This window comes from Mixophyes fleayi, chromosome 6, assembly GCF_038048845.1.
Source record: "Mixophyes fleayi isolate aMixFle1 chromosome 6, aMixFle1.hap1, whole genome shotgun sequence".
NCBI classification, from domain to species: domain Eukaryota; kingdom Metazoa; phylum Chordata; class Amphibia; order Anura; family Limnodynastidae; genus Mixophyes; species Mixophyes fleayi.
The window spans coordinates 182,482,776-182,510,558 of NC_134407.1; the positions used below are offsets into that span (position 1 = coordinate 182,482,776).

Below are 27,783 nucleotides of genomic sequence, written 5' to 3' on the forward strand. Positions count from 1 at the left end.
TTATTTGTTCTCATTCAGTGACTTCAAAACATTAAGTGACAAAAGAGGGACGTTAAAGATTTGTTACAAAGCGTTTTTATGTGACGTCTGTTTAATAAGCAAAAATGTATTCCATTCTAACCTTTCAACTTAATGTTACATTGTGTGTTTCATGCAGCATTACTGGGCCAAGAAGTTGTGTTGAAAACGTATACATTGACACACTTGCTGATACACAGGTCACACATCTTATTTTTATAATGCTACACATGTTAAAATATTAGAATGTAAAAAATAAAAATAGACGCAGGATATGTTTTGTGTAGAGTACATGTAATTACCATTCATTTCTTTCACCCAGTACAGTGGTATCAAGATACACATCTGTCTTGAGACACTTGCAGGGAATCTGTGTCCTAGAACACTAAACCATGTAGATGCTATTTGATGGCCAAAGAATTTGGGCTAAGTGGGGATTCTAATGGATCTAGTTGGCTCTCAGGATCTGGATCCCACGGCACCCTTAGCGCAATCAGACGATCACTGTATACACGGTCAGGAGCAGTTAGCGTCCGATCACATCTACTATCCATGCGGTTTGGGGGCATTTATATCTAAAACAGCCTAATTGCCCATTGAAGTCGCAGAGTGCATGGGGCACCTTTTAGATTTATTGTACTTTAGACAGTGTGTGTGTGTAACATGCACTTTGTTTTAAGAGACACACAGATGTTCCCCATTGGAGTCTCCCATTCTGTGAAGTCAACTACCTAATGTGTCCCAGCTTGAATCAAGGCTAGAAAGGAGGAATCGCTGAATTGATAGAGGATGCAGGCATAGGACCCCTTGTGAATCTTTGTCCCAATGGTCTTTACAGGCTGCAACCTTTATTTGAATTAGACTAAATATATTTTTATTTTATGGGCAATATGTGGGAAAATGGATGCCAGATAGGCTTTTTTCAAGGTTCTGGCCACCTTTGCTTTTCTGGAGTGTGTGCAGGCTGACTGATATTCCAAAAATTAGGGATACCAAATGTGTGCTGTGATCCAAAATCCATATTGTAGGCCTAAATTAATTCTACAATTCCATCTTTGTACAGTTTTAAAGTAAAGCCAATATCTATCTTATATTGTCCCCTATATTTATAAGCATCCTTTTAAAGGTAAACATAAATGGTAGTATTGTATGTTTATTCTCTATGCACATCAACATTTCCAACTAGCAGTACAACAATTGGTGAACAAAACAAGCAAATAAAGCCATATTTCAAATAAAATGAATTCCCTGTGCTATATTCGTTTCCAGGGTTCCAAGTAAAAACCCAAGTTGTCAAAACCTGTACATCTCAATTTCTTAGTCCCTTTTAATGATTTTACTCTTTCTAGAGAATGCAGGTATAAAACTATAACCAGTTTCTGAAAACTATAGATATAAAATAATACTGATTAATTAAGAAACCCAAATAATTAACTAGTGTAAAATGTGGTGCAAAATATTACATTGGTAGTCTGCTATGATAGTTTAATTATCTGAAAGGTAGTCCTATTACTCATTTTAAGCTGGACTGCAAACCCTCTTTTTATATAATTAGGTACACATGCTGAAATGGGGTAAACTAGTCCCCCCCAATGTACCAGGTTGATCTTCCCATCGTACATGAGCATCAGTCTGAAATATGATGGGCGTTCACCAAATCAGCTAATTTATTAATATTTAATTCTAAAAATTTGTTACATAATAATGGATTTGTTTTTGTTTGGGTTTATAGTCCCCCCTGTCCATGAGCTGCCAGGGAGAGGGGGGGCTCAGCCCACTCTCCTCCCTGGTGCCTCTGTCTGGGTCGAGAAGTTTATCTTTTAAATCTCCCACCCAAAGTTACTTCCAGTGACTCTGCTCCGGGGTCTGGCTCTCCCTCCTGGCCGAAAATAGTACCAGGAAGGGAGAGACCAGGTCCCGAGGCAGCAGCTCCTGCCTGTCGCTAGCTGAAGCTCTTTGAGCTACGGCTAGGGACTTAGCTTCCTGGGACCCCCAGGAGGTGCTGGATCTATTTGATTCCAGGAGGCTGGTGTGGAAGTCCCTCTGTCAGCCACTGAAGCTGGCTGCCGGGGGGGTGAAGGATCCAGGGCTGCTCCAACAGCCCAGCCCTTTCTAGACCACCAGGGGCAGAGTAAGTACTTTTTATTATACACATATATATATATATATATATATATATATATATACCTTGTACATTTATATTTATTTCAAACACTGTACCTTTAGAACACATAGTTACACTCCTGGTGCCTAGCGCCGGGAGTTAACCCTTGATGCACACTGGCTAGCTACTGGCGCTGAAGCACCTATATACAATCATTTATTTACATACATTTTTATATTTAAATACATTTAGAACCACTGGCTTCACCCAGGGGTTAACTCCTTCATTGCTGCAGCGCTGTTTGCTACCCAGTGAGAGCTTCAGCGCATACATGATTTTATTTTTTTTATTTATAACATGTTACTTTTGATGGATGGGATTGACGGGTAAAGTGGGTAAATTGAAGGGGGAGGGTGTTTGGGGGAGCCAGGAGGTGATCCCTTCTCAAAATCTGCTATTTTATATTTGTTGCTAAATTGGAGCATAGCATTGTCAGTCGGCTATAAAGTGGGCAGCGACTCTGGTGGTTGAAGAACCATTGATGGTCACCTAGTCGCTAACAGAAGGGTGGTCAGTAGGTCACCATAGCATTGGTATCTGAATCTAAGGATGGGAAGACTTGCGTGTATTCATGCATCTTACAGTATACGGAGTGGCTAAAGGATGAGATTTCTTTATACCACGTCAGATACTGTTAATATATACTCCCCCTAGACAGTAGGTGAGGAATAATAAGAGAAAATAAATAAAAGTAACAGTAGTAATAAACCATTTTGTTCCTGGTGCACTACATGCCCCAGCAAGGCCAGGCTGCCATTACCTGTGTGGGCATGCAGGTGCTTGTAGTAATACAAGCACCAGCATACTCATGGCTGCCAGTGCATGCTGGCACTAGGGGAACCACAAGTGCCAGCATGCCCTGGAACCTGTAGTGCACCATGAAAAAAATGTAAATACCCCCCCCTTATAAATAACTTTATTTGAAATAAAAACACCCTATGTAGTACTCGCCTACATCTAGGGTGTTCATCTGTATTACATCCAATTATCCATGCTTGTCCAAGAAATTAAACCAAACTACATTCAGGGATTTCCTGCTTTTCACAGAAAAAGAAATCGGATCCAAGGAATTCCTGCTTGTCCAAAATACATCCAGGGACTTCCTGTGTTTCTAAACGAAAACCCCATACACATTTACAGCAACCCTAAAGTAGCTGTTTTCTGAAGAGCTCCCTGTGTGTAATGAGCTCATTATACCACTAGGGCTATTTATAACATAAAGAACAGAAAAAACCACCACAAAACAGGTATCAAGGTGGTGAAAGAAAAAATGATATATATGATAAGCAATAATCCGAGGGAACTAATCTATTAAAATACATTTAATACCCTATAAACCAAGGAAATAAATAAGACGCTGATACAAACATAGCACAGATGCTTTGCCTCATACGTTCGGGTAAACGGCAATATATAATGCACCTACAACACAGTAATGAGAGACTAGTATCTCGTACCAATGTGGCAGAAACTAAACATCTAGCTGTGACATAAACAACCGTCAAATCATGAACATATTTATATAGCTAGTGATTAAAATTATTAGCATCCAGACCGAGCTGAGGCTTCTAACTTGCATTAGTACTCCATTAGGGAGAAATGTCCTATATTGAATATAGTACTGTAGAAGTCACAATGAGCAGTTTCAGTAAAACAGCAAGTGGATAGATATGGCCGCTAAATAGTCCGGCTGTAGTGCATATAGAAAAGTTGAAAGAATGATACTTCTCACAGTATCCACAAGTATTCACCAACCGCAGCTCTTCAGCTTGAATTGACCAAATAAACAGTTAAAGGTTCCTCATAAGAAAAGTTCCTTCCTCAGTAATAGATGGTAACAATGGTCTCTTGGATCCACAAATGAGGCGGGCAACAAATTCCCACTGACGCATTTCGTCTGGTTATAGTGAACGTTCTCAAAGCAATGCCTTTCTAGTGGGACACATCAGGCATGCTCTCACTGAATGGGATATGTAACAGGTTTATTTGGAATCCCTACGATTAATAAGGATTTAATTTTATCTCTCAAGCTTCACAAGAATTGAGAAATAACGTTCATTGAAAGCATGTATTATAACAAGTATTAAATGTACTTTATGATCAAAATTCAGTTTTATCTTCTTTAAATAAGGAAATAAATATGCAAGGAATATTTTTCTTGTCTCTGTGCACTGTAGGATTTCTATTTTGGCATAAAATAAGCAATGTGTGACAAAATGACCACTGGGTGGCACTGCTCCTCCTCCGCAGAGGCATTGGCAATTCTAATCATGACAAGTAGAATATCCATTATTTGTTTTTCTGCATAAAATACACAAGCTATGCTAAAATACATAGAACTCCTGTAAATAATATCTGTTAAAAGGGTGAGTTCCGATGTCGTCATTGTGTTCTTTCGTAAAACTTGTGTATTCTAAACATTCACACAACCCCTGCTTGAAATGAGTAAGGATATTAAAAGATCTCAAAGATCTGTGACCTATGTAAAAGCACTTGTTCTGGGGCCGTGTTCCTTTATATAATCACAGAAGTCCTTGGTGACCTATAATCTCCTAATAATCAGGGCCTGATTAACCAGTAGGCTAAATAGGATGCTTGGTTATGGGGGGGGCACAAGCGGTGAGAGTCTACACAGAAGGGCCTGGCTTCTGTCTGTGGAGTGGAGGGGAGACAGAGTTTTAAATTAAGGATTAGTTTGTTTTTGCCTACCACCTATTAGCCTGTTGTGGAAGTAGTGGGGGGGTATAACAAGCATATTATCTACCATAGGCAAACCAAGGTGAGGGAGGGGGGTTGGGTGGTCCTAGTGCCTGGAAACCCCCCTCCAAGCCTGGGGCACTGTATAATTGAGGTGGCTGGACCCCGCTCCCGCTTCACCCAACTCTACTTGAAAAGGGAGTGCTCCGTGCACCTAACAGCAGTGCACGCAGCATTGCCCATGTATATTATGGGGATAGGAAGAGTTGGAGAGCAGCCAAGCACTGTCTAAAATTATGGCGTGGTGTGTAAACCTCCCTCTACAAATCCTGCGTTTGCCCCTGTCTAGGGCGGCCTAAACCTTTAATGAGGCCCTACTAATAATTTCCAGTAGAGACCATATTATCCCATACATAATAATGTATGCCTATAAGAATGTTTTTAGAAAATAGAAATTAAACTTATTCTTTCATATAAATTATATTTCTGTTTAGAAATGCTAACAGTTCTACAATAAATATCTGGTTGTTTAGTTAGTCCAGGTTGAATTTATTTTCCCCTAAATTTGCATAAAAAGTTGTTATGGAAACAAATAACATTAACCGGATCAGATAAGCGAGTATATTTTTAGTTTGCTATTTGCCATAATCCATGTTCAGCAGGCAGCTATCAGTAGATCTACAGAATTGCAAATGAAAGGAACTCCTTTAGGAGACCTGCAGAGCAAGAAACAGCTGTCCATGCAAAACAATACAATTAAGTTAGTTTCTGTATTCACCTAAATAAAATAAAAAAATCAAAGGATTTTATCTCAAGAAACAATCAGGCTTTTGTACTCTGCACAAAAACAAAAGGGCAGCGCTGTGGAAAGTCACTATAGAAGTATCAATAATGTGGTAAATTGACCTGTGGGATATTATTTTCTGAATTGCTCCCTGCGCTGATCATTCCAATTGTAATCTTTTTGTGAGGCGCTACTATTCTCCCCTCTCTGTTTTCGACCAGGGACATTAGTAGGTGATACGCTGCCTATTTCATGGAGCAAATAAGCAAGTGGTAAATTAGACGGCAGCGCTTGTGACTGCTCTCCCGGCTCGAGCTGATCACTATTTCCTCTGGAAGGTGGGCGATTTACCAACATTGTTCCAATCGATGGAGATATGCCGGTTCTACTATGGAATGAATAAGTGAATAGTAAGACGGCCGACAGAGGGCCTGATTCATTAAGGATCTGAACTTGTGAAATTTCTTATTTCAGTCTCCTGGACAAAACCATGTTACAATGCAAGGGGTGCAAATGAGTGGTCTGTTTTGCACATAAGTTAAATACTGCCTGTTTTTTCATGTAGCACACACATATTAACTTTAAATTTCAGTGTACAAATAAGCTATCAAGTATTTGTGTGCTACATGAAAAAACAGTCAGTATTTAACTTATGTGCAAAACAGAATGCTAATTTGCACCCCCTTGCATTGTAACATGGTTTTGTCCAGGAGACTGAAATAAGAAATTTCTCAAGTTAAGATCCTTAATGAATCAGGCCCAGAGTTTGTAATCTCTTTCATAATTCAAGGTGCCTTATATTCCATCAGGAGGGTGGAAGATCTACGCATACTGGTAAGATAAGCCTTTTTTATCTCTACTTGGAAATCAGAACGGAGAAGTTTAATCTATATTAATGAGAGGTGGAGGACTTATAATGATTATGGGGCTACTAACATCAGTCTCAAAGTCTCTGATTTAGAGATATCAATTATGATTTATGATTGTTATTTGGATGCAATTACTTGAAAATTTACCCTTACAATCTGATTTGGTGGACGGACTAAGGAAACTACATTTTTTTACTAGTATATGGATTAAATTGATGGTTATTTATTACCATTTAAAATAGCAGTAACGCTGAAGGAGCAATTCATTTGTAAAGTTTTTTTCACAGAAAGATTTGTACATTTTCTGAAGTGTTTTGTATGAATTTGCTTATTCTTCTTTATGCAATTGTTGCGGAATAAATTTTGTTTTTATTTGAAGAACCAATCCTTTATTTAATACATCATTAGAATATTTATACAGGTCAATTCACCACATTATTGATCTTTCTATAGTGACTTTCCACAGCGTTGTCCTTTTGTTTTTATGGTAATTCTATGTTTGAGCTTGACAATAGGCCTTGGATTAGCTGCAGTGGAGAGTGACATTTGTGGGTTACATTATATGGTGATAGTGCATCCGATAACATTTAAATCTCTTCTCTTCTTTTCTCCTCCATGAGCGCTGGATTTAACCCTTAGGGGGAGTCATTTGCTTTGTACTCTGCAACTGTTTTGTAAGTCTATCATTTCCAGGAATGTGACTAAAGCTGGGTACACACTACAGAAATTTCAAGCAACTTTTTATGCAGAGCGATTTTACATGCAATCGATGTTCCGATCGCTCGGTCCATGGACTGCATACACACTAGCCTTGTTTAGGACGAGAAAGGGAAGAGTGGACCTCACGTTAGTGACTTTTTACAGCCATGTTGTCGTGAGCAATGACTAATTTCATACTCACTGTTGTGGATCGGTCGGCAGTTTATACACACACAGCGGAAACGAGATTGTAACGAAAATATTAAATGGTACGACCAACCAAATGAGGCGACAATCGTCCATTTGGGCAGACTTTCGACCATCGTGTTACTGTACACACACTGACCCGACTTTTGAACGAGCGGTCGTATGTCGGCTGATTTAGCCAATTATTGGTTGAAAACTGTGTAGTGTGTACCCAGCTTAAGGCCTGGTACACACTACAGGTTTTCCAGCTGATTATCGGGCAAATCAAACGATAAACGACCGTTCGGCCTGCAATCGCATTAATGTGTACGCTGCAACAATGAACGATTATCGTTCCAAAGCGCATTGTACCGTTTCATTTGATTAGTAAACCGGACTAAAAATCTTGTTCAACAATTGAACAATGACGTGCCAATTCTGCATTGTGTATGCATTCATAACCAGCAGCGTCCATAGATCTCTATGGAGTGTGCAGTCAGGATTGTTTTCAGCCAGTGGTTATGACAACGATGGTAGTGGGAGAAGCCGCACTTCCTAGTGGTTATGACAGATGAAGAGCACAGATCTGAAGGTAAATCGTGCAAAATGTATTTAGCGTGTACACATGTTGATCTGAGTGCATTCACACTTCAGAATTTGCCCTGAAATCGTTCCATCATTTATAGAGATTATTTTGTCTGTTTATAAAAATCAATTTAAACGATAAGGTGTGCTTTGGAACAATAAAACATGATCGCAGGAGCATACACACTAATGCAATATTGGACCTAACGGTTGTTGATCATGTGATTGGCATGATAATCTGCCTGTGACCGCCGCCTCACTACTTCACTGATCACCTCCTCTCACTCTTGTCTTCAGGACTTTGCCCGGGCTACTCCCCTGCTGTGGAACAATCTTCCACGTTCCATCAGGTTAGCATCTACTCTCAAAGGCTTCAAGCGTGCCCTTAAGACTCATTTCTTTATTCAAGTCTATCAGTCCTCCTACTAACTTCCTTGTCCTGGGTCTCTCCCCCAGTTAGTACCACCCTATTTGTGTCTCCCCCTTCCCTTTAGGTTGTAAGCTCTCATGAGCAGGACCCTCTTTCCTTGTGTGCTCCTTCTACTGTTCCTTCACCCTCTGTACCTCTTGGCCTGCTTCGCTAGCCCTGTTTTTCCTGTCTTCTTAAGCTTTGGCCGCCTTCTCGCTGATTTTTACCATCCCTTTCACTATCTGTCCCAGATATAATCTGATATGCTTTACCCTGTCCCCTGTTTGTATACATTTTTGTATCATGTTGTGTCTTGGTTCTGTTTTCAGTATATGTAATGTACGGTGCTGCGGACCCTTTGTGGCGCCTTATAAGTCAAAGATAATAATAATAATCGGGTGAAAAAGCTTCAGTGTGTACCCAGCCTAACGCCATTACTTTTTCTTTCTGTCTTCTTTACGTACTTCCTGAACATTAAACTTAACCTCACTTATACTGTCCAAAGAGACACTAAAGAGCTGATTTAGAGTGAAGTGTAGATTTTGCCCAAACAAACCATGCTGCTCCTGAAAAGGATGTAATTTGAGACCTCTTATTGCATGAAGGTCACATACTGTAGACTCCTGCATGCTGTACACACACTGCTAGTTTTATTGTTACACAGCTTTACGGTTGGGCTAAACAAGTGTTGGCTAACCTGTGAAACTCCAGGTGTTTGTGAAACTACAAGTCCCAGCATGCTTTGCCAATATATAGCAGCTTATTGCTGGAAGGGTATGCTGGGACTTGTAGTTCAAAACACCTGGAGTGTCACAGGTTAGCCAACACTGGGCTAGGCCGTACTCCTTCACAACTCTAAATCAGGTTGTGAATTGTACATTGGAAAATGGTTTTCCAATAGCACCCTGTAGGTGGATTTACTTTATATCAGCCCCTAACCGTGTGGTCAGTCCTTTCAGGACACCCACTGTAAGTAATTGACTTGTTACATAAGTGTCTTGTTGTTTACTTAACACATGCACTCATTTTGATTTGCTTTTTTATCTTTCAAGCATCGTGTTTTACACCATTTGCGTAAGATTATGTAAAAATATACATTACATACAGAAAGTCTTGGTATGCCTGTCCATTAAACGGTCTCTAAAACTTAAGCAACAGATGATCCTTTATTAAAAGATAGACTGGAACATTCCCAAATATAAATGTGATAAAAAGTTTTTATCATCCTATACTATGACAGAGTATGTGGGATCTTTGATATTGTCTTTGCTATAAAGTTGAGTGAGTCAGGGTCAGACTTTGGGAGGGTTCCCCTTGACCATCAATCAAAGTACAGTTTGCATAGAAATGGAGATTGTTTACATACATATTTGTCAGAGGTGTGCCTATGATGAAGTAGCTGAGGGAGCACCTTCCGGCAACATGTCTTGTTTTTTTCTTGGGGGCAACAAAATCTCAGGAATTAATTTAAAATAAAAATCTAAATAAGTGGTTCCCACCTGGTTAGTGATGTAATAAGTGATAATATTTGCAGCGGAATGGCTAGACAGGGCCGTAACTAGAGCTATGCGACGGGCGACCGCCCAGGGTGCATCGCTGAAGGTGGGAGCAATTTAGGAATATTTTAGGTTAATTTGGTTAAAATTGAGGGCTAGGGGGGCGGCATTTGTCTTTCTCGCCCCAGGCACTAGAATTCTAAGTTACGGCTCTCTAGCTAGACCTATACTATATTTCATACTTTTCAACTGTCCTGATTTCGGTGGGACAGGCCCCATTATTTGGTGAATACGTTGACCCCCTGTGGATACGATTTACAAGTTGGGAGGTGTGTTCACACATATGATGGCTGGGGCAGGGGGGCATCAGTCTGACCGCTGTTTGGGGTGGCCGCCCGCCCCCACCCCCACCCCCTGTGGATGCAATATTAAGTGAATATTACTGGCGGCCGCATCACATGACACGCGATGCGACCGCGTCATCGCGTGTCATGTGATGCGGCCGCCTGTGCGCCCCCGGGCTGAAATTTGCCAGCACGCGCCTGTATGATAGTGAGGCAGGGGCCTTTGGTGAATACGTTGATTCAAGGGTGTTGCAAGGGGTTAGGGGTAGCCTAACAGTTCCTAAAAACACTAGACATGCCCCAGGAGTGTGACCACATTCACTGTGACACACCCAAGTCCCTAATGTGGTACAGTCACGCACCCTGTCAGTGTCCTGATTTAGGATTTTGAATTGTTGGGAGGTATGTATAATTTGAATATTATCTGTACATTTTTATACTGAATGAAGTTAATAAGTAAAAGAGGGTGTGGAAGCTATGGTCCTTTTTTCAATGCAAAGTAAAGATTCAACACCTAAACTTTTGTTCCTTTATGCGTAATTACTGCATATGACCTACTGTGTGATATAGTAACATATTATTTCAGCTAACAAAGAATCCTAAATGCATACAGCTCCATACCTCCCAACACTGCAGAACAAAAATAGACTATACCACAGTCCACCCAGGTCATGCCCATTTGGAACTTTAAAGAACCTGTCACAAAGCATAACATGACTTTTATGGACTGAGCCAATGTTCAGATTTTCTGTTTAAATATGATAGAACTTTTATGTATTACATTCCCACCAGCTCTATGGGACTACTGTCTGTTCGCTGCCAGGGTCTATTATAATCACTTCCGTGGTATTTCTCTTGTAACCTGCCAGCAATGCACTTGTCTGCTGTTCCCTTTAATTAGGAGCTGTCAGCAGTATATTGTGATCCAAACACAGTTGTGCAATTTTTAAGATCTGTTTGTTGACAATCGGTGTTGTGTGTGTTACGTTAGAGTGCACTTAGAAGTAGAAGAGAAAATGTGTACAGAGGTAAGAACTGGAACCAGTCAGGAACAGTACGGAAGTTCACATTTCCATAACATGTACAAATCCTTTCCAAGGGGTATATTTACTAAACTGCAGGTTTGAAAGAGCGGAGTTGTTGCCTATAGCAACCAATCAGATTTTAGTTATCATTAGTTTAGTACATTCTGCAAAATGACAGCTAGAATCTGATTGGTTGCTATAGGCAACATCTCTACTTTTTCAAACCTGCAGTTTAGTAAATATACCCCCAGAACTGCCTTAAAAAAACTCTCCATCTGGAATAGCCCTTGATCTGACAGACACACCCAAAAATCCACAGCCCTTTGGGCTACCAAACATCTGGACTCTAAAGATGATCGTACACACTGGAATTTTCCTGATCAATTAGATCATTTTAGACCTAACTGATCCCTAATTGCAGATAACATGGCCCCAGATGATTAACTTTCTTAATCATTAAGTGAACAGGAATGTTCAGATGCCTATTGGGACGGCTGCTACATTTTGTGTGATATTAACCGCACACTTGTGTATGTACCTATATGGTTACATCTGACTGACATGGCCTCTGGGAGGTTGGGCTCAGCTCCTTGAACATCCCTATTATGGGCACCATTGATTGGTAAGTGTATATGAAATACCTGCTCTAACATTTACCTTTATGTATATAGGCAAACATTTAAATCTTTGAACTACATTTATTTTAAATAAGACAGCAATGTTTTTCGAAGCATATTCCCATGCAAAGCAGACTTCCCATCTATACAATTATAATAAGACCCTGTAGAGAGGCACTAAAGCTCCAGCGTCAATTAAAACTAACTGATAACAATTGCAACGGGCCACTAAGCATGGGTCGGCTTTATTTTTATTTTTTGGACTCAACTGTGCATGACCCAGCAAAGCCCATTGACTAATACAATTATAGTCATGTAATTCCCTTCATTTTGCTGCCACCAAAACCCACTGCTGACGACAGCTGCGTCCATGTACTTAAAAGCACACTCAAATTATAAGTCAAGTTATATTTCAACCACTTTACTGCTGAGGTGATGTGAACCCTGTGTTGCTCATAAAAGACATGACTGCAAAGAATGAGTCACACTGTCACTTAAATAGGGGAAATGTGAGAACATTATACAGGGAAAAACACCATCCACAAAGTCCCAGGTACACCGGCCTTTATGCACACATGTCCTAAGCTTACAGGTGGCAGGAAAACAAATTCCATGCTGACAAAATAGATAGATGTGATAGATAATCTGAATATTGAGATAATATGATGTAGTCACAAGAATTAATGGGGGACGTTTCTGAAAAGTTTTTCACAAGTAGCTGTACAAAAAGATAACGTTGCTGATAACAACCAATTGGATTCAAGTTAAGTTTAATTAGAAAATGAGAGTACAATTGAGATTAGTTTCTACTTTATAAACAGCACCACATTTTTTGCGTAGTTAGCTGTAGTACAAATTTCTTAAATATCCACATATGTTTTCTAGCCAACATCAGAAATCCTGCAATACAAATAATGAACAAGACTCTGGGGTATATTTACTAAACTGTGGGATTGAAAAAGTGGAGATGTTGCCTATAGAACCAATCTGATTTTAGTTATTTTGTAGAATGTACTAAATAAATGATAACTAGGGGCCTGATTCATTAAGGATCTTAAATGAAGAGGATTCTTATTTCAGTCTCCTGGACAAAAACCATGTTACATTGCAAGGGGTGCAAATTAGTATTTTGTTTTGCACATAAGTTAAATACTGACTGTTTTTTCATGTAGCACACACATATCAACTTAAAATTTTAGTGTACAAATAAGCTATCAAGTATTTGTGTGTTACATGAAAAAACAGTCAGTATTTAACTTATGTGCAAAACAGAATACTAATTTGCACCCCTTGCATTGTAACATGGTTTTGTCCAGGAGGCTGAAATAAGAATCCTCTTCATTTAAGATCCTTAATGAATCAGGCCCTAGATTCTGATTGGTTGCTGTAGGTACTATCTCCCGCAGTTTAGTAAATATACCCCTAAGAATAACTGAAGCACATGCCACTGCATTCATGTGAATTACTACACAAATGGCTTTATCACATCCCTGTTCATTGGAAACCTAGTGCTGACAATGATGTGTGTCCAGGGTAGCATGGAGGTAGCAAGTCTACAGTAGGTAGCTTTAATGTATATCCTAATTGGCTTAAATATATGAAGGTGAATTTCTTACTGGTGAAGAAGCTGATTTGTAGAAGAAAGCAGGAAGTAGAGAGTAAATGGTGATTATTTCTTCAGATCTCGTAATAAAATAAAGTGCCACGGTCTTAAGACATTAATTACGACCACGTTTACTTTCACTTTATTTAACTACAAATTATTAGCTAAATACATGGGCACAAGATTCCCTGCAAAGAGAATCCACGTTTACCCCTAACGCCACCACCCCCTCCCCATGCTCAAATCACGTGACTCTACCACTGAGTGTGTACCTCTGGACAGTTCAGAGGGGGGCGGCACACGGCCCCCACTGCACTACCGGAACATACTTTCTGGGCCTGGATGAGCCCATATTAGTGGTGGCCTATAAAGCTGATATACTACTTTTTCCATCAGGATCAAACTAATTATCACCCACGTACTTCTGCTAAGTAAAAGAAAAAAAACAAAACAGGATCTATATTCTCTTTATACCTGTTAAATTACCTAGATTTTTGGATTATTTAGCTCTACAACTAAATTAAAAGTTAATTAAAGTATCTCTCATTATAAAAGTACCTGTCTTAAGCTGGGTACACACTACAGGTTTTTCATCCAAGTATCGTGTCAATCACAATAAACAACTGTTAGGTCTGATATAGCTTTAGTGTGTACACTCCCACGATCATGTTTTATTATACTAAAGTACATTGTATCATTTGATGTGATTTTATAAACTTCTTAAGAATCTCGATCAATGATGGAACATTGTCAGGCAAATAAGGAAGTGTGTATGCACTCACGCGTACAGAGTCACAGTCTTTTCAGCAGATGGTTAAGACAGCTGAAGAGCACAGATCTGAAGATAAATTGTGTAGTTGTGTACACATAAATCTGCGTGATCATTGGAACTTTCAGTCATTGGTAAAATCATTACAGAAATCGCCTCTGCAGCAATTTTCTGTAGTGTGTACCCAGTTTAATTAGTCTAAAAGAGATGTGCAGGAAGGTGTTTTTCTTTTAATCATTTTTTAAGGTTTCTTTTATATTTCCGATGTTAGCTATATTTGTAAATATAATCTATTTAAAAATGTCATCTATGTATCTTCTGGTTGTCACAATGTATATCCTTCAAACAACATTAACCACATCTAATTAGTGGAGGTGGAGAGGTATCATCATCATCATATATTTATATAGCACCACTAATTCTGCAGCGCTGTACAGAGAACTCACTCACATCAGTCTGTGCCCCATTTGAGCTTACAGTTTAAATCCCCTAATCTATATATATATATATATATTATATATTATATATATATATATATATATATATATATATATACACATACACATACACACTTTAATTTTGTCAGCAGTCAATTAACTTACTAGTATGTTTTTGGAGTATGAAAGGAAACTGGAGCACCCAGAGGAAACATGGGGATAATATATAAACTCCACACAGATAAGGCCCTGTTCGGGAATCAAACTCATAACCCAACTTCCCAATTTGTCTCTATGTAAATGTCTATATTGACAAGAAGGCTTTAGGGAGTAGATCTGGCTGTTTCAGTATAAGCCATGTTCCAAAATCTGGTCATATTTGTCCTCTTTATCATGAAATGGGTTAGTCATTTTTCCATAGAGGTTATGCGCCAACTTTTATGTTTAACTACTTGAATAGAAAGTATCAAAGATTGTACCCAGAATTAAGCTATCACACACTTCGCATCTTGAAATGAAAGGTTTAAAAAACTGGAATCTACTATATATGGTTATATTTATCAAATATACGCATTTCAAATGCCAATAAAGAACAAAGATACATTGTAGCCACTTTAGTAGGTATAACATACTGCAAAGAACAATGAGGTGCTGTAACCCATAGCAACCAGTCAATTGTTAGCTCTCATTAGTTTCTCTACCCTAGGCTGCAATAACCGACTGCTTGCTCTGAGTTACACCAGTCCAGGGGTTAGTGTGGGAAGAGGCGCACACAACAACATGCTTTCAAGGGGGATATCTTTCATGGTACCAATGGATGATTTTTGTATCATAATTTCTTACTAATACCTTTATGTACAGTTGAGGTCTGCAATGAAGGTCAATGGTGAGTAGTTTCTTTAAACAAAATAAAGGCTAATAGTAGGGGACCTGCATACCGAGGTATAAATAGCCTGCACCAATATGATAAGTCTCCTTGTGTGTTTAAGGAAACAATTCGAGGAGGTGTGAATGCGTGAGGTGTGTGGAACCTGCTTTGCAGGTATGCAGTGTTATGAGGAACTTGCAGAGCCAGTATACGGTCAAGACATTGCTGCTTGGGGTGGGAAAACAGAGCTGATAGCAGAGACATAGTGTTCTCGTCTACATTGGAATGATAGCCACATGAATGGTGCACTGGACCACGGTAGGATAGACCCTTAACCAGGATACAATGGCTCTTAGCGTCAGTCTGAAGAGGGTGACCAATCTCCCAGGCAAGCTGCACGAGAGACAGGCATCCCTGACCTTTAGAGGTAAGACAGATGCTGGTTATTTCTTAGTATTTTGTTTGGTATTTTACACTTTGAGAGGAAGATTTTTAAGCATAAGCAAAATAGTTAAAAGCAAAAACAAATCCATATTCTCTCAATACCTGTTTTTTTAACTAGATTCCTGGATTACTTGGAAAGTTGTGAACTAAACCTAACAGGTTGTTTTGATTATTCAAAGGCATATCCAGGATAAAGCAGGACAAGTTTTGTTTTATAAACGTGTTTACTCCTTGGAACTAGTAGCTACCATTTATGTAATTTTTAATGCATTATTTTACAAAGTTCGATGTATTTTATAGTCCTCAAATATGGTATGTTGTAGTTAACAACTGGTCTTGATATATCTAATGTATAATTTTTAGCGCACATAAACAATTGTCAGGAGCACAAACAGTAACGGGGTGATTTATGAGTTGTCACTGGCTTGTCAGATCCATGTTCGCTACTAACCGTCCAATCCGGTTAGGGGATTCCACAGGAACCAACTGAAGAACAATACTCTGCACTGACAACCAAATGTATCCAATCTCAATGTATAAGGACATTTGGAAAATAAGTACTACAATATTGCTATATACTATTATATCAGCCTCAAAGTGAAAATCTTAGTTGTATCACATATTTCTATAGTACTTGGTATGGTTTTAGTATATTATGTATGCTATTATTATATTTTAGGACAGTCAGTGATTTACTTAAGCTTCTTGTACACGCAGCAATTTGGTAAAACAGTTTTGCCATTTTACACCAAATGACTACAAATCGCTGCCAACACCTCACTCTAGTGTGTTCATTTATTGTTTAATCACAGTAATTGGAACCTATAGGATCCGGTTGTATGACCTGAGTGCCTTCCAACTTAATCTGCGTATAGATATATGGGCATTACAATTACAGGAACAGGGCTGTTCTGACCATCCCAAACACAATTAGATTGTTGTTACTACTAGTGATAAATATTGTGAATACTAATGTGTTCCCTCTATTTGAGACATACACCTGTACATAAACTCTCAGACAGCACTCCCTGAAAAGAGAATGTATGTATGCCGGTTTACCTGCAGGGCTGGGTAATGATGGGATTATAGGTCTGCGTGAATGTTGGAGATAGCACTCATCCAGGTCTATGTATACAGCATAGATAGACGTCATTGTGGGTCGTGGACATGTTTGTGCATTGAGTAAAGTTTTACAATGCTCTGTGTAATATATATTATACATGTGTTTAAAGAGGATCCATTTCAACCTTTCTATTGGAGTGCAAACATTCAACTTATTCCACTGTCAGTACCAACCATCATAACATACTGCTTGTTTTAGGGGTTATAGTTTTCCCTTTGAGCCTAATATACATACCATATGTAGGGGGGAATTCAGTTCGGCACGAGGTGCAATATGTGTATACAGAGTTTTTACTAAATCGCTCATTTTCCTTTGCATCCCATAGAGATACCGTATTGGTTGGCATTGTGTGCACCTCATAGCTAATTGAATTCCCCCCATAGAGTAAAGCTGGGTAAATACTGATTCAATTATCATGCAGATCACCCGACTTATGACAGTTTGTTCAGATAGTGCAAGAGTGTGTGCGCTCCCACAATCATGTTTTAACTTACCCAAAGCACATTGCATCTGTTGATTTGGTTTTCTAAACTTTCTAAAAATCATGATCAGCGATGGAATGATGTCGAACAATTGTGTAAGTGTGGGCACACTTATGACCAGCAGTGTAGGCAGATCTCTATAGAGTGTACAGACTCCAGGGGGTATATTTACTAAACTGCGGGTTAGAAAAAGTGGAGATGTTGCCTATAGCAACCAATCAGATTCTATTTTTTTATTTTGTACATTCTACAAAATGACAGCTAGAATCTGATTAGTTGCTATAGGCAACATCTCCACTTTTTCAAACCCGCAGTTTAGTAAATATATCCCACAATCTTTTCAGAAGATGGTAAGGAGAGGTCACAGATCTGAAGTAAGATTGCATAGGTACCCAGCATAAGTCTACTCCTTTATGTGATAAATCTCATTTGTACAAAATTCCCTTTGTCCAGACATGTTATCTAGTCATGTATAAAGTATTAAACACACACAAATAAAGTTGTCTCTATCTTTTTATATAACCACATAACACCACGGAACATAATGTTATTTAACACTATAGAGCACTGTGAGAATAGTGTTTAACACTATAGAGCACTGTCAGAAATAGTATACTTACTAAAGGTTATGTCAACCCTGTAGTAACTTGCAGCCTAGAGGAGTTTACACTGCTTGCTAGCCTTGGTGCCCATATTCTGTTAGACCAGAATAGGTTTATAGGGAACCGTCACAAGTGGGTTATGTTTTCACCAGATTCAAAATCCAGGTTCAAATATGTGTCTGTGCTTGGCATACTCCTGCCTGCACTTAGTGTAATTATACGGTCACTGCCTCTAGCCCACTACACAAACATAATTAGTAGAGCACCAGTAGGTGTGATTGGCTAACTTTGTAATTCAGCATCTCTTTTTTTATTTTCTTTCTTTAACAAATATATATTTCTGCTGGGTGTAGGAGTTGGGAGTGAGTGTGTTGACGCACACATGCCTAGCAGCATAAAAAAAAAAATATTTTTAATTATTGTTAGAGTACATTTATTTCATCTACACATATGAGTCAAGGAAGGGAGTGGGTCAATGAGTGGAGTGAGAGGGCTAAAACACATTGCTTTAAAATATTTCGATTAATTTAACAAGTCATCGAGAAGTATGTGTCCCACTGGCAGTGGTCCCTACTGCACAGTCAAAACTGAAATCAGAGTTCTCTGAAGTAGGAGTGAAAGAAAACCTGTTCACCACTGGTCCTGTCACATTATGCCTTGTTGGAAGCAAAAGCATCTGCCTCACCACTCGGACAATCTTTTGCCTGCTGAATATTACTCTGTTATGAACCCCACAATCAGCGACTGATAACCTCTATACAGAACCTATGACGCGGGATGTTTTTCACCATTAGTAGCCGCCTTTCCCAGAACCACACTGTTCGCTGGTACGAGGATGCTCCCTGTACTTGGTCCCAGTAGTGTATGGTTGATATCAGCCGTGAGTGAGATAGAGTCAGGGAAAATTGCAGTTATGGAGTCAGACGTAGACAAAACATGACAGAACGGTCACAAAAGAGAATGGTCAATAGATATGCCAGGTCAGAGGACAGGAGAGGTACACAAGGTCAGTAAACAGGCAGAGAGTTCAAGGGCAGGTAGAGATCCAACAATAAGGTCCAGTAAATACAGCCAATGTCAAACACACTGAATCCAGCAGCAGAAGAAATATCAATCAATATAGAACAAAGGTACAGCAACAAGGCAATTAGTGTATTTATATAGGTGCTGGCCAATCAGCTGCTGGATAGAAATCATGTGAGCAGGAAGTGTTGGCTGATCAGCTGCTGGGTAGAGAGCAGTAATGAGTCTCGCAAGAGCTGATACATCAGCTGCAATGTGAAATCCCCATTAGTAGCTTAGAAAGCAAGGCGAGTATGGTTGCTTAACAACCTCCAGCACACAGAGACACAACAATGCTGACATACAGCAGACTTTGGAATGGATTCCGAGACAACAGAGCAGCAAAAACATAACATACTGCCTAACAATGCACATTGAGGGCAATTTAATTTAAATCAGGATAACGCTTTTCTGTAGTAAAGATTATATCCTACAGAAGGGATTTATTAAACATTTACAGACTTGGTAAAATACGGTGGTAGACACTACACCAACTACCAAAACACTGACAACAAATATCCCGACATCATAACAGTGAACATTAACAGTGTGCTTACTGACACACTGTTAATGGCAAAAAATTTAAAAACGTACTTGAAAGAATTGCGACGAATGATCTTGCCCGGCCAAAATGATGTCAGTTTGCAGGGCGACAATATGATTGCTGCTATCAAGCTGCTGATTTAAGGAGGCGCCGGATGTAGAATGTTTTTTACAAAGCATTCTACAGTCTACAGCCAACGCCTCCTTAAATCAGCACCTTAATAGCAGCAATCATAATGTCGTCCTGTAAACTGACATCATTTTGGCCGGACAGGATGTTCATTTGTCGCAATTCTTTGAAGTCTGTTTTTCAAGCAGTCACCATTAACAGTGTGTCGGTAAGCACAGTATCGCTGTTATGATGTTGCGCTTTCTCTTGTCGCCATTTTCACTCTTAGTGTAAGGTTCCCAACACAGTAAAATGTACATAGAGCAGTAAGGAGCAGGATTTCATATATATATTCATATGCACAGTTTACAAATACTGCATACAGCAAAGATAGCAAACAATATAGATCATTGATGGGCAACAGACAACCCTAGGGCTTCATGCAGCCTTCCGAGCCATCATTTGCGAAACCCAGATTTCTGCTTTGTTGTCAGACTTGTTTGCTATAGCTTGTAGCACTTGTTTAAAATGCCTCATGATATGTTATTAAAGTTAGGTCTTTGTTTTCTTTCTTTGTTTTAATTTATTGCTAATATTAAGGCCAATCTGCTGGTTCGAGAGCCGCTCTTGTGGCCCCTGAAGAGTATCAGGTGGCTTATCACTGTTATAGATGTTTCCTGCTCTGGAAAAGCTTCAAAGTACAGCAATCTGAACAAAGGACTGGAGAAATGTTTTGTGCAATGTTAGAGATATTGCAGCCAGTTTCCTCATATTTTAACCAGCAAGTCAGATGTAAATTTCCACCAGTGACATATATATCCAGTGGTCGAAGTGGAAATTTAGAAGTGTCGGTATGGAAAATGGAAGTGAATGGAATTTGATAGTTTTAAAATGAAGGCAGTAGGAGAAGTGTCGGTGTAGAATATCATCTATACACCTATACCAGTCCTCTTCAACCACAGTATATATCACTAGAATTACCAAAGCTTGCAGGGCATAAAACAGGTAACAAAACTTGCTGAAACTTTACAGCAATGAGAACATCATAAACCAACATTGTATCATCATCATCATCATCATCATCATCATTTATTTATATAGCGCCACTAATTCCGAAGCGCTGTACAGAGAACTCATTCACATCAGTCCCTGCCCCATTGGAGCTTACAGTCTAAATTCCCTAATATAGACACACACACACTCACACAGACAGGGAGGGAGACAGACAGTGAGAGACTAGGGTCAATTTTTGATAGCAGCCAATTAACCTACCAGTATGTTTTTGGAGTGTGGGAGGAACCCGGAGCACCCGGAGGAAACCCACGCAAACACAGGGAGAACATACAAACTCCACACAGATAAGGCCATGGTCGGGATTCGAACTCATGACCCCAGTGCTGTGAGGCAGAAGTGCTAACCACTAGGCCACTGTGCTGTATAATCTATCAATCTGGCTAACACTAACAGTTATGGCAACAGGCGGCCCTAGGGCCCCTCCGAGCCTTTATCTATGGCCCTCAGCTCTTTCCTTCTTTACGCCCTGTTGTACCTTTTATCAGCTTTACATGTGAACAGACACTTTCTATCATTAAAAAAACAAGAGCAACAGTCTGACAGGTAGAAACCTCTCTGCAGAATTACACTTTGCCTGTCCCCCCTGCCTTATACCCAACTTCCAAAAGCTGGTGGAAGATCTGGATTTTCCCCGGGTGCTCCACTTTCCTCCCACAATCCAAAAACATACTAGTAGGTTAATTGGCTGCTCTCAAACTGACCCTAGTCTTTGTCTCTATGTGTGTGTGTTGCTGTATGTTAGGGAATTTAGATTGTAAGCTCCAATGGGGCAGGGACTGATGTGAGTGAGTTCTCTGTACAGCGCTGCAGAATTAGTGGCGCTATATAAATAAATGATGATGATGATCTGGTCACCCAGACGTCAGATTTGCTCTGTTTGTAACACCTGTTTATCTTACATTAACATGTCTGCTGAATTCATTTATTACTGTGATTAAGGGTAAAGTGCCAGCCATCAGGTTGTCTATCACTGCTGTATAATATCTGTGGCTGTGTAAGGCTGTGTAATGTGCACAAGTTACACAGCCTATGGAATTAGTCACTTTTGCAACTGTAATTAAGATGAGATGCAGCAAAAGATAATGATCCTGTAATCCAGTTGTTTTACATAACAGTCTAGGAATAAGTGCTGTGATGCCTGTTGGCTTTAGTGTATTAAACACAATTATTTATCCTGTGTGCCTAGATTAATAAGCAGCATTGGTATGCTTTCTGCTTGCATTGTGTTTCCTAAATATACATGAATAAAAAAGCTTTGTTGGCAACATTTTTCTGAATTACTTGCAAAATGTTTTCAAAATCAAGAGGGAACTAAATTCAAGTTTCTCCAAATGTTACAAGTTTCAATCAAAATTTTATACAGCCAAGAAAGGACAGTAAAGTATGCAATAAAAAAATTGTCTTGCATTCATAGCCACACGCCTTAAAAGAGTTTTGAAACATATTATTTTAAAATGCCTGTGTACGAGGCTGTGGAAACCTTTTGGCGCCTTATAAATAAAAGATAATGATAATAAAGTAGGAATAATAATATAAAGCACAGCAACAACAATCACAATATATTCACTGAGCCTTTTAAATAATGTAATTTTTTTACATTGTACATGTCTCTTCTATGAATATCAACTTAAAAAGCTAAGAGGACAAAAAATAATATTGTGAATGCTTTAAATACAAAAGAATTACTGTATTGAACAGTTTAGTATTGAAAAAGTTTGACATTTCAAGGGATGAATTTTTAAGACCCGGGACTGTCTTTGAAAGTTAGGAATAGTTAGAATCTATGGAAATGCTTTATAATAAAAAAAAAGTGTAAAAAAACACAAACACAGAACTTTCCTGTATAAATAAACATTTTATATAAACATTTCTGGTTTAATAAGAACTGGACATAAATTGTCTGTGACATTATAAATGGGTGTTTTTATATTAACATTTACTATTTATATTAAATGTTAACATCCTTATTTATGTTTAAAAATTGTATGTTTACTCCTTACTAATGTTTAAGTTCTTGCAAAATATTACAAAAAATAATGATGAAAGTAGATAAAGTAATTAAGTGAAAAATATAGATTAAAAACATAATTCTTCCAGTGATAATTACAGGCCCATCACATTTTATGAATAATACATTAAATTACCAGAATATCTCAGAATCTGTTTCCTTAAAATCCCTTTATGGTCATGTTCATAGGATAATAGATGAAGAAATACAACAATGATTAGGTTGGCGACTACTTGTATTTAAGTGAGCGGAAAATACCCAAATAAAGTGCAGTGCTTTTCTTGAATATATTATTTTCTATTAAAATGTTGCATTTTGACAGGTAACAGGAAAGTATTCATATAGTGTATGTTTTTAATGTTCTTATTTTTAAAATTAATTTTCAAAAGTAAGTAATAAACAATATTCATTTTACAAAATCAGAGTTAAAGTTTTTTTAATATTTTGGCCATTTATCAATCATGTTAATGGGTCAAGGAGTAGATAGATCAAACCTTCTAAAAGTGGAGGTGTTGCCCATAGCAACTGATTAGATAAAAGCCATCATTTCTAGAATGTACTAGATAAATTATAGCTATAATCTGATTTGATTGTTATGGATAACGCCTCCATCTTTGCTTTTTAGAAGGTTTGATAAATCTACCCCTAAATTGACACTGACACACACACACACACACACACACACACACACACACACACACACACACACACACACACACACACACACACCAATTTGTTAGCAGCCAATTAACCTACTAGTATGTTTTTTTGGAGTGTGGGAAGAAACCGGAGCACCTGGAGGAAACCCACGCAAACACGGGGAGAACATACAAACTCCACACAGATAAGGCCATGGTCAGCAATTGATCTCATGACCCCAGCACTGTGAGGCAGAAGTGCTAACCACTAAGCCACCATGCTGCCCTACGATAATTTGACTTTTCTTTAATAGCACACTTAACTATGATTAGTTTAAACACCAATAGCATTTTAGGACCCAGTAGCTTTAATATTGCACATATGGCCCCTATTCATAGCTTATAAATAGTTAGAGATTTAGACTATGTGGAAATAAATACTTTTTGTTGCAGAATGCATTCTAGGTTCAAGCTATGGGAGTGCCTGAGTGATGTCACTGCTTCCTAGTGGGTTAATCAGTTTGTGGGTGGAGCTATGCCTGCTCAGGGCGTGGTTGTGTACAGGAGTCCTGATTTTCCAATTTGGAATTGTGGGAGGGATATAAATGTAGGCGTGAAACAGAAACTGTAGGGAACCAGTAGAGGAGCTAATCAACATAAAACATACAAAGACTGAAAGATTGGGAATTAGGCAGGACAGAGAAAAGGGGAAAGGGGATTGTGTGCAAAGCAATGTCCGTTCCCCTAGCACAGGTTTTATGTGTGACCACTTGTAACTGTCCTTTTCTTATAGATATATTTAGGTTTTGCCCATAGAGTTGAATTAACAACCTGCACACGTGTCACCTCTGTATTCTTGGTGTGAATCTGACCGGTAATAGTAATTTGATAGGTAATATTTTCATAAATATGACATGAGCCCACTATATGGCAGTGTGAATATGTGGCCCACTTTATTGAAATGTTTTGAAATTTTTTTTTCAGCAGGAAAATACAACTCATCTATAGCTTACAATTGGCTTAAATGCAAAGCCGACACAGACAGCACAGTAAAGTATGCAGTAAGATCATACTAATTACGAGGGTTGTAATGTACCCAAACGAGCACCTATTCTGCAGGTGCCACGACGGCAGGACATAGAACCTGGTTTATAATTGTTCAGTTCTATGATGAACTGGGATTTCTATGCTGTACAACAGGAAATTGTGACTGTATAATGTCAGAGTTGCACAACCTTTCCACCAGTGGTGACACTGACATGCAAGAAAAGTAAACGTTGTCAGTACTGTTATAGAAGCAGTGAGATCCAAATAGCTCAATGTCATGACGTTGCCTTTTCTCACATAAAGTTTCTGCATTCCAAAGTGGAATGTTTTTGTTGTGCAACCTATCTTTGTTGGAAACAGAAGACCTTTTTATGATTAAGACACATATAGGCAGAGAAATATCATGTTTGTCTTTGGAGAGGCAGTCACTATGGCACCACCCATACATATAACTTTTTTTTAAAATTATTAACTATTTTTTTTTTATTTATTTTTTTACTAAGTGTTGTTATTTTTCTCAGCTACATTTTTAAGTTTAAGAAGTAAACACACATTTCAGCTTGTAAGAAAACTGTGGACTCTGCCACTGTCCGTTTAGGAAGAAAATGAAAGAGTAATTATATCCTTTTCTATGTGGTTTACCAGAAAATACAACGAAAACTGTAAAAATGTTTTTACACACATATTGAATGTTATTTTAAGTGTAGATGACAGGTGTAGTCAAACATAAAAGAAACACCCAGGAAATCAAAAGAAGCATTGGAAAAAAATTCACTGTTTTTCTGCATTGTTTTTTAATAATACGTTAAACATGTGGCACCTCCCATTGTTTTATTAGTAAAATAGAGAGTTATGACAAGCACATTTATCTGTGAAAAAGGTATGCACTATGTTTACTGTGAATAATGTACTTTCCACCAGACTGCAAACACACTGATGTTGTATATTTTCTTAAAGTACTCCACTGATCGTCATGATAAAGATGAGGATATCAGACTTTCTTAAACATATTGAGTCTGATTCAATAAGGAAAGGAAAGCAAGAAAAATGTGTATGTTTGTTCCTGGACAAAACCATGCTACAATGCAAGGGGTGCAAATCAATTTATCATTTTGCACGGAAGAAAAATACTGGCAGCTTATTCATGTAGCACTCAAATATTTTGACATTGAAATTTAAGGTTGATCTTGGGCATTTCCTACCCCAACTATAAATCTGTCCCCACATTATAAATTTACCTCCCCATCCAATGCAACATGGTTTTGCTAAGGTGCAAAGTTACTCATTCTGTTTGCTTTACTTTCCTTAATGAATCAGAGCCATTGTATCACAGCATGGCAATGAAATGGCACCGAAGTAACTATATTTAATTGTTTTATCAAAGAATCACCTTTTGCATCTTTATGATCCATCGGCAAGTCCATATGTAATCAGTAAATGGACTCCACTTAGGCTGAGTGCACACTACAATGTTTTCAGGTGATTATTGGGCCAATCAAATGTTAAATAACCGTTCGGCCCGATATCGCATTAACACGTACGCTGCAACATGAACGATTATCATTCCAAAGCACATCGTATCGCTTGATTTTATAAACGGACTAAAAATCTCGGTAAAGGAAGGAACGACGTCCTTCCAATCCTGCAGTGTGTATGCACTCACGACCGGCAGTGTCCATAGAGATTACAGAGTCACAATCTTTTCATCCAGTGGTTATGACAGATGAAGAGCACAGATCTGAGGGTAAATCTTGTTAGACATGTGTAGACATGAATCGGCATGCTGATCAGGCTTTTTTTTTAATTTTTATTGTAATTGTTGGTAAAATCGTTAAGGATATTGCATTGGGACAAATTTTGTATAGTCTGTACCCAGTCTTACTTGTGTCACAGGCCTCACTGAGAAAGTGTCCATAGTGTAATGTACAAAGTCATCAAAGGCAAAACACACTTATATATAAGCACCATGATTTTTACAATGTTATTATTTAGGAATAAATACTAATTAGCATTTAATTACTTAATCTTTTGAAACATAATATATTAAACATTAAATTAATTTATATGGACATTATTATTATTATTATTATTATTATTTCTATACCACCTGCCTGTTTCTTAGATACCTTCTACTGCGGAGTGTATCTAGCCTACATAGGACACGCTCCGTGCTCTGTACGCATACCTGACACCATCTGCTTTTGTTTGTATGTTTAATTTAGTGAACAATCTTTTTTTCATAGTATTTTCAAGTTTTTTTTTAAATAGTTTAATATAATGGCAGCACATCTAGTATTAGGATAGAAATATCATTATCATTACTATAGGAAGGGAGCCTGGGGCAGTAGCCTGGGGTCCAGAGATGTAACGTGCCTATAATTATTGGCACAGTGTGTGATCATTCTTCAGTTGTAGATTTATTTAACATGTGTTTAGATAAAAAAAAAAACATTTTAACTTGTGATGTTAAAAGGTTATTTACTAATCACAAAATATGCGCTTAATAGCACTTTTGGGAAGTGCATGCATGCAAGACTGAGGGCTATATTTACTAAACTGCAGGTTAGAAAAAGTGGAGATGTTGCCTATAGCAACCAATGAGATTCTAGCTGTCATTTTGCAGAATGTACTAAATAAATGATAACTAGAATCTGATTGGTTGCTATAGGCAACATCTCCACTTTTTGAAAGCCGCAGTTTAGTAAATCTAGCCCTGAGTCTCTTCACTAGGGAACATGTGACCTGCTACCAGCAGCACAGACAACCCGCCCTGGGTGCCCAGCTCCATGATCTGTCAAACAGCAGGTATCACAGTGCCTGCACAAGTGGACTGACAGTTCCCTTGTCCAGGGGTAATGCCAGATTCCAAAGAACTCTGTGGCACAGGTCTGTTACTACATTTAGCACCCAAACAAACAATCATCACAAATATGTATTCTAAGTGATTAGTTCACTGACTTCCTCCAACAGTAGGAATATGCCCAGTAGTTGTAGCTGCCCAGTAATATGGTAGCAGTAATTAATAATACTATAATTAGGAATAAAAGTTACCTGTACAGCAGTAAGAGTATTATCTAGTAA

At 38.5% G+C, this 27,783-nt stretch overlaps 1 protein-coding gene across 1 annotated transcript in view; it reads left to right on the forward strand.

Annotated features, from left to right (window-relative positions):
• Positions 1–15,764: 15,764 nt before the first annotated feature.
• The window catches only part of LOC142094898 (fer-1-like protein 4), a 104,845-nt gene continuing 92,826 nt past the window's right edge, over positions 15,765–27,783 (forward strand). Inside the window, exon 1 of the mRNA XM_075177504.1 lies at positions 15,765–15,997. Coding sequence (XP_075033605.1) covers positions 15,916–15,997 — 82 coding nt within the window. The 5' untranslated portion in view covers positions 15,765–15,915. The remainder of the gene's footprint in view (positions 15,998–27,783) is intronic.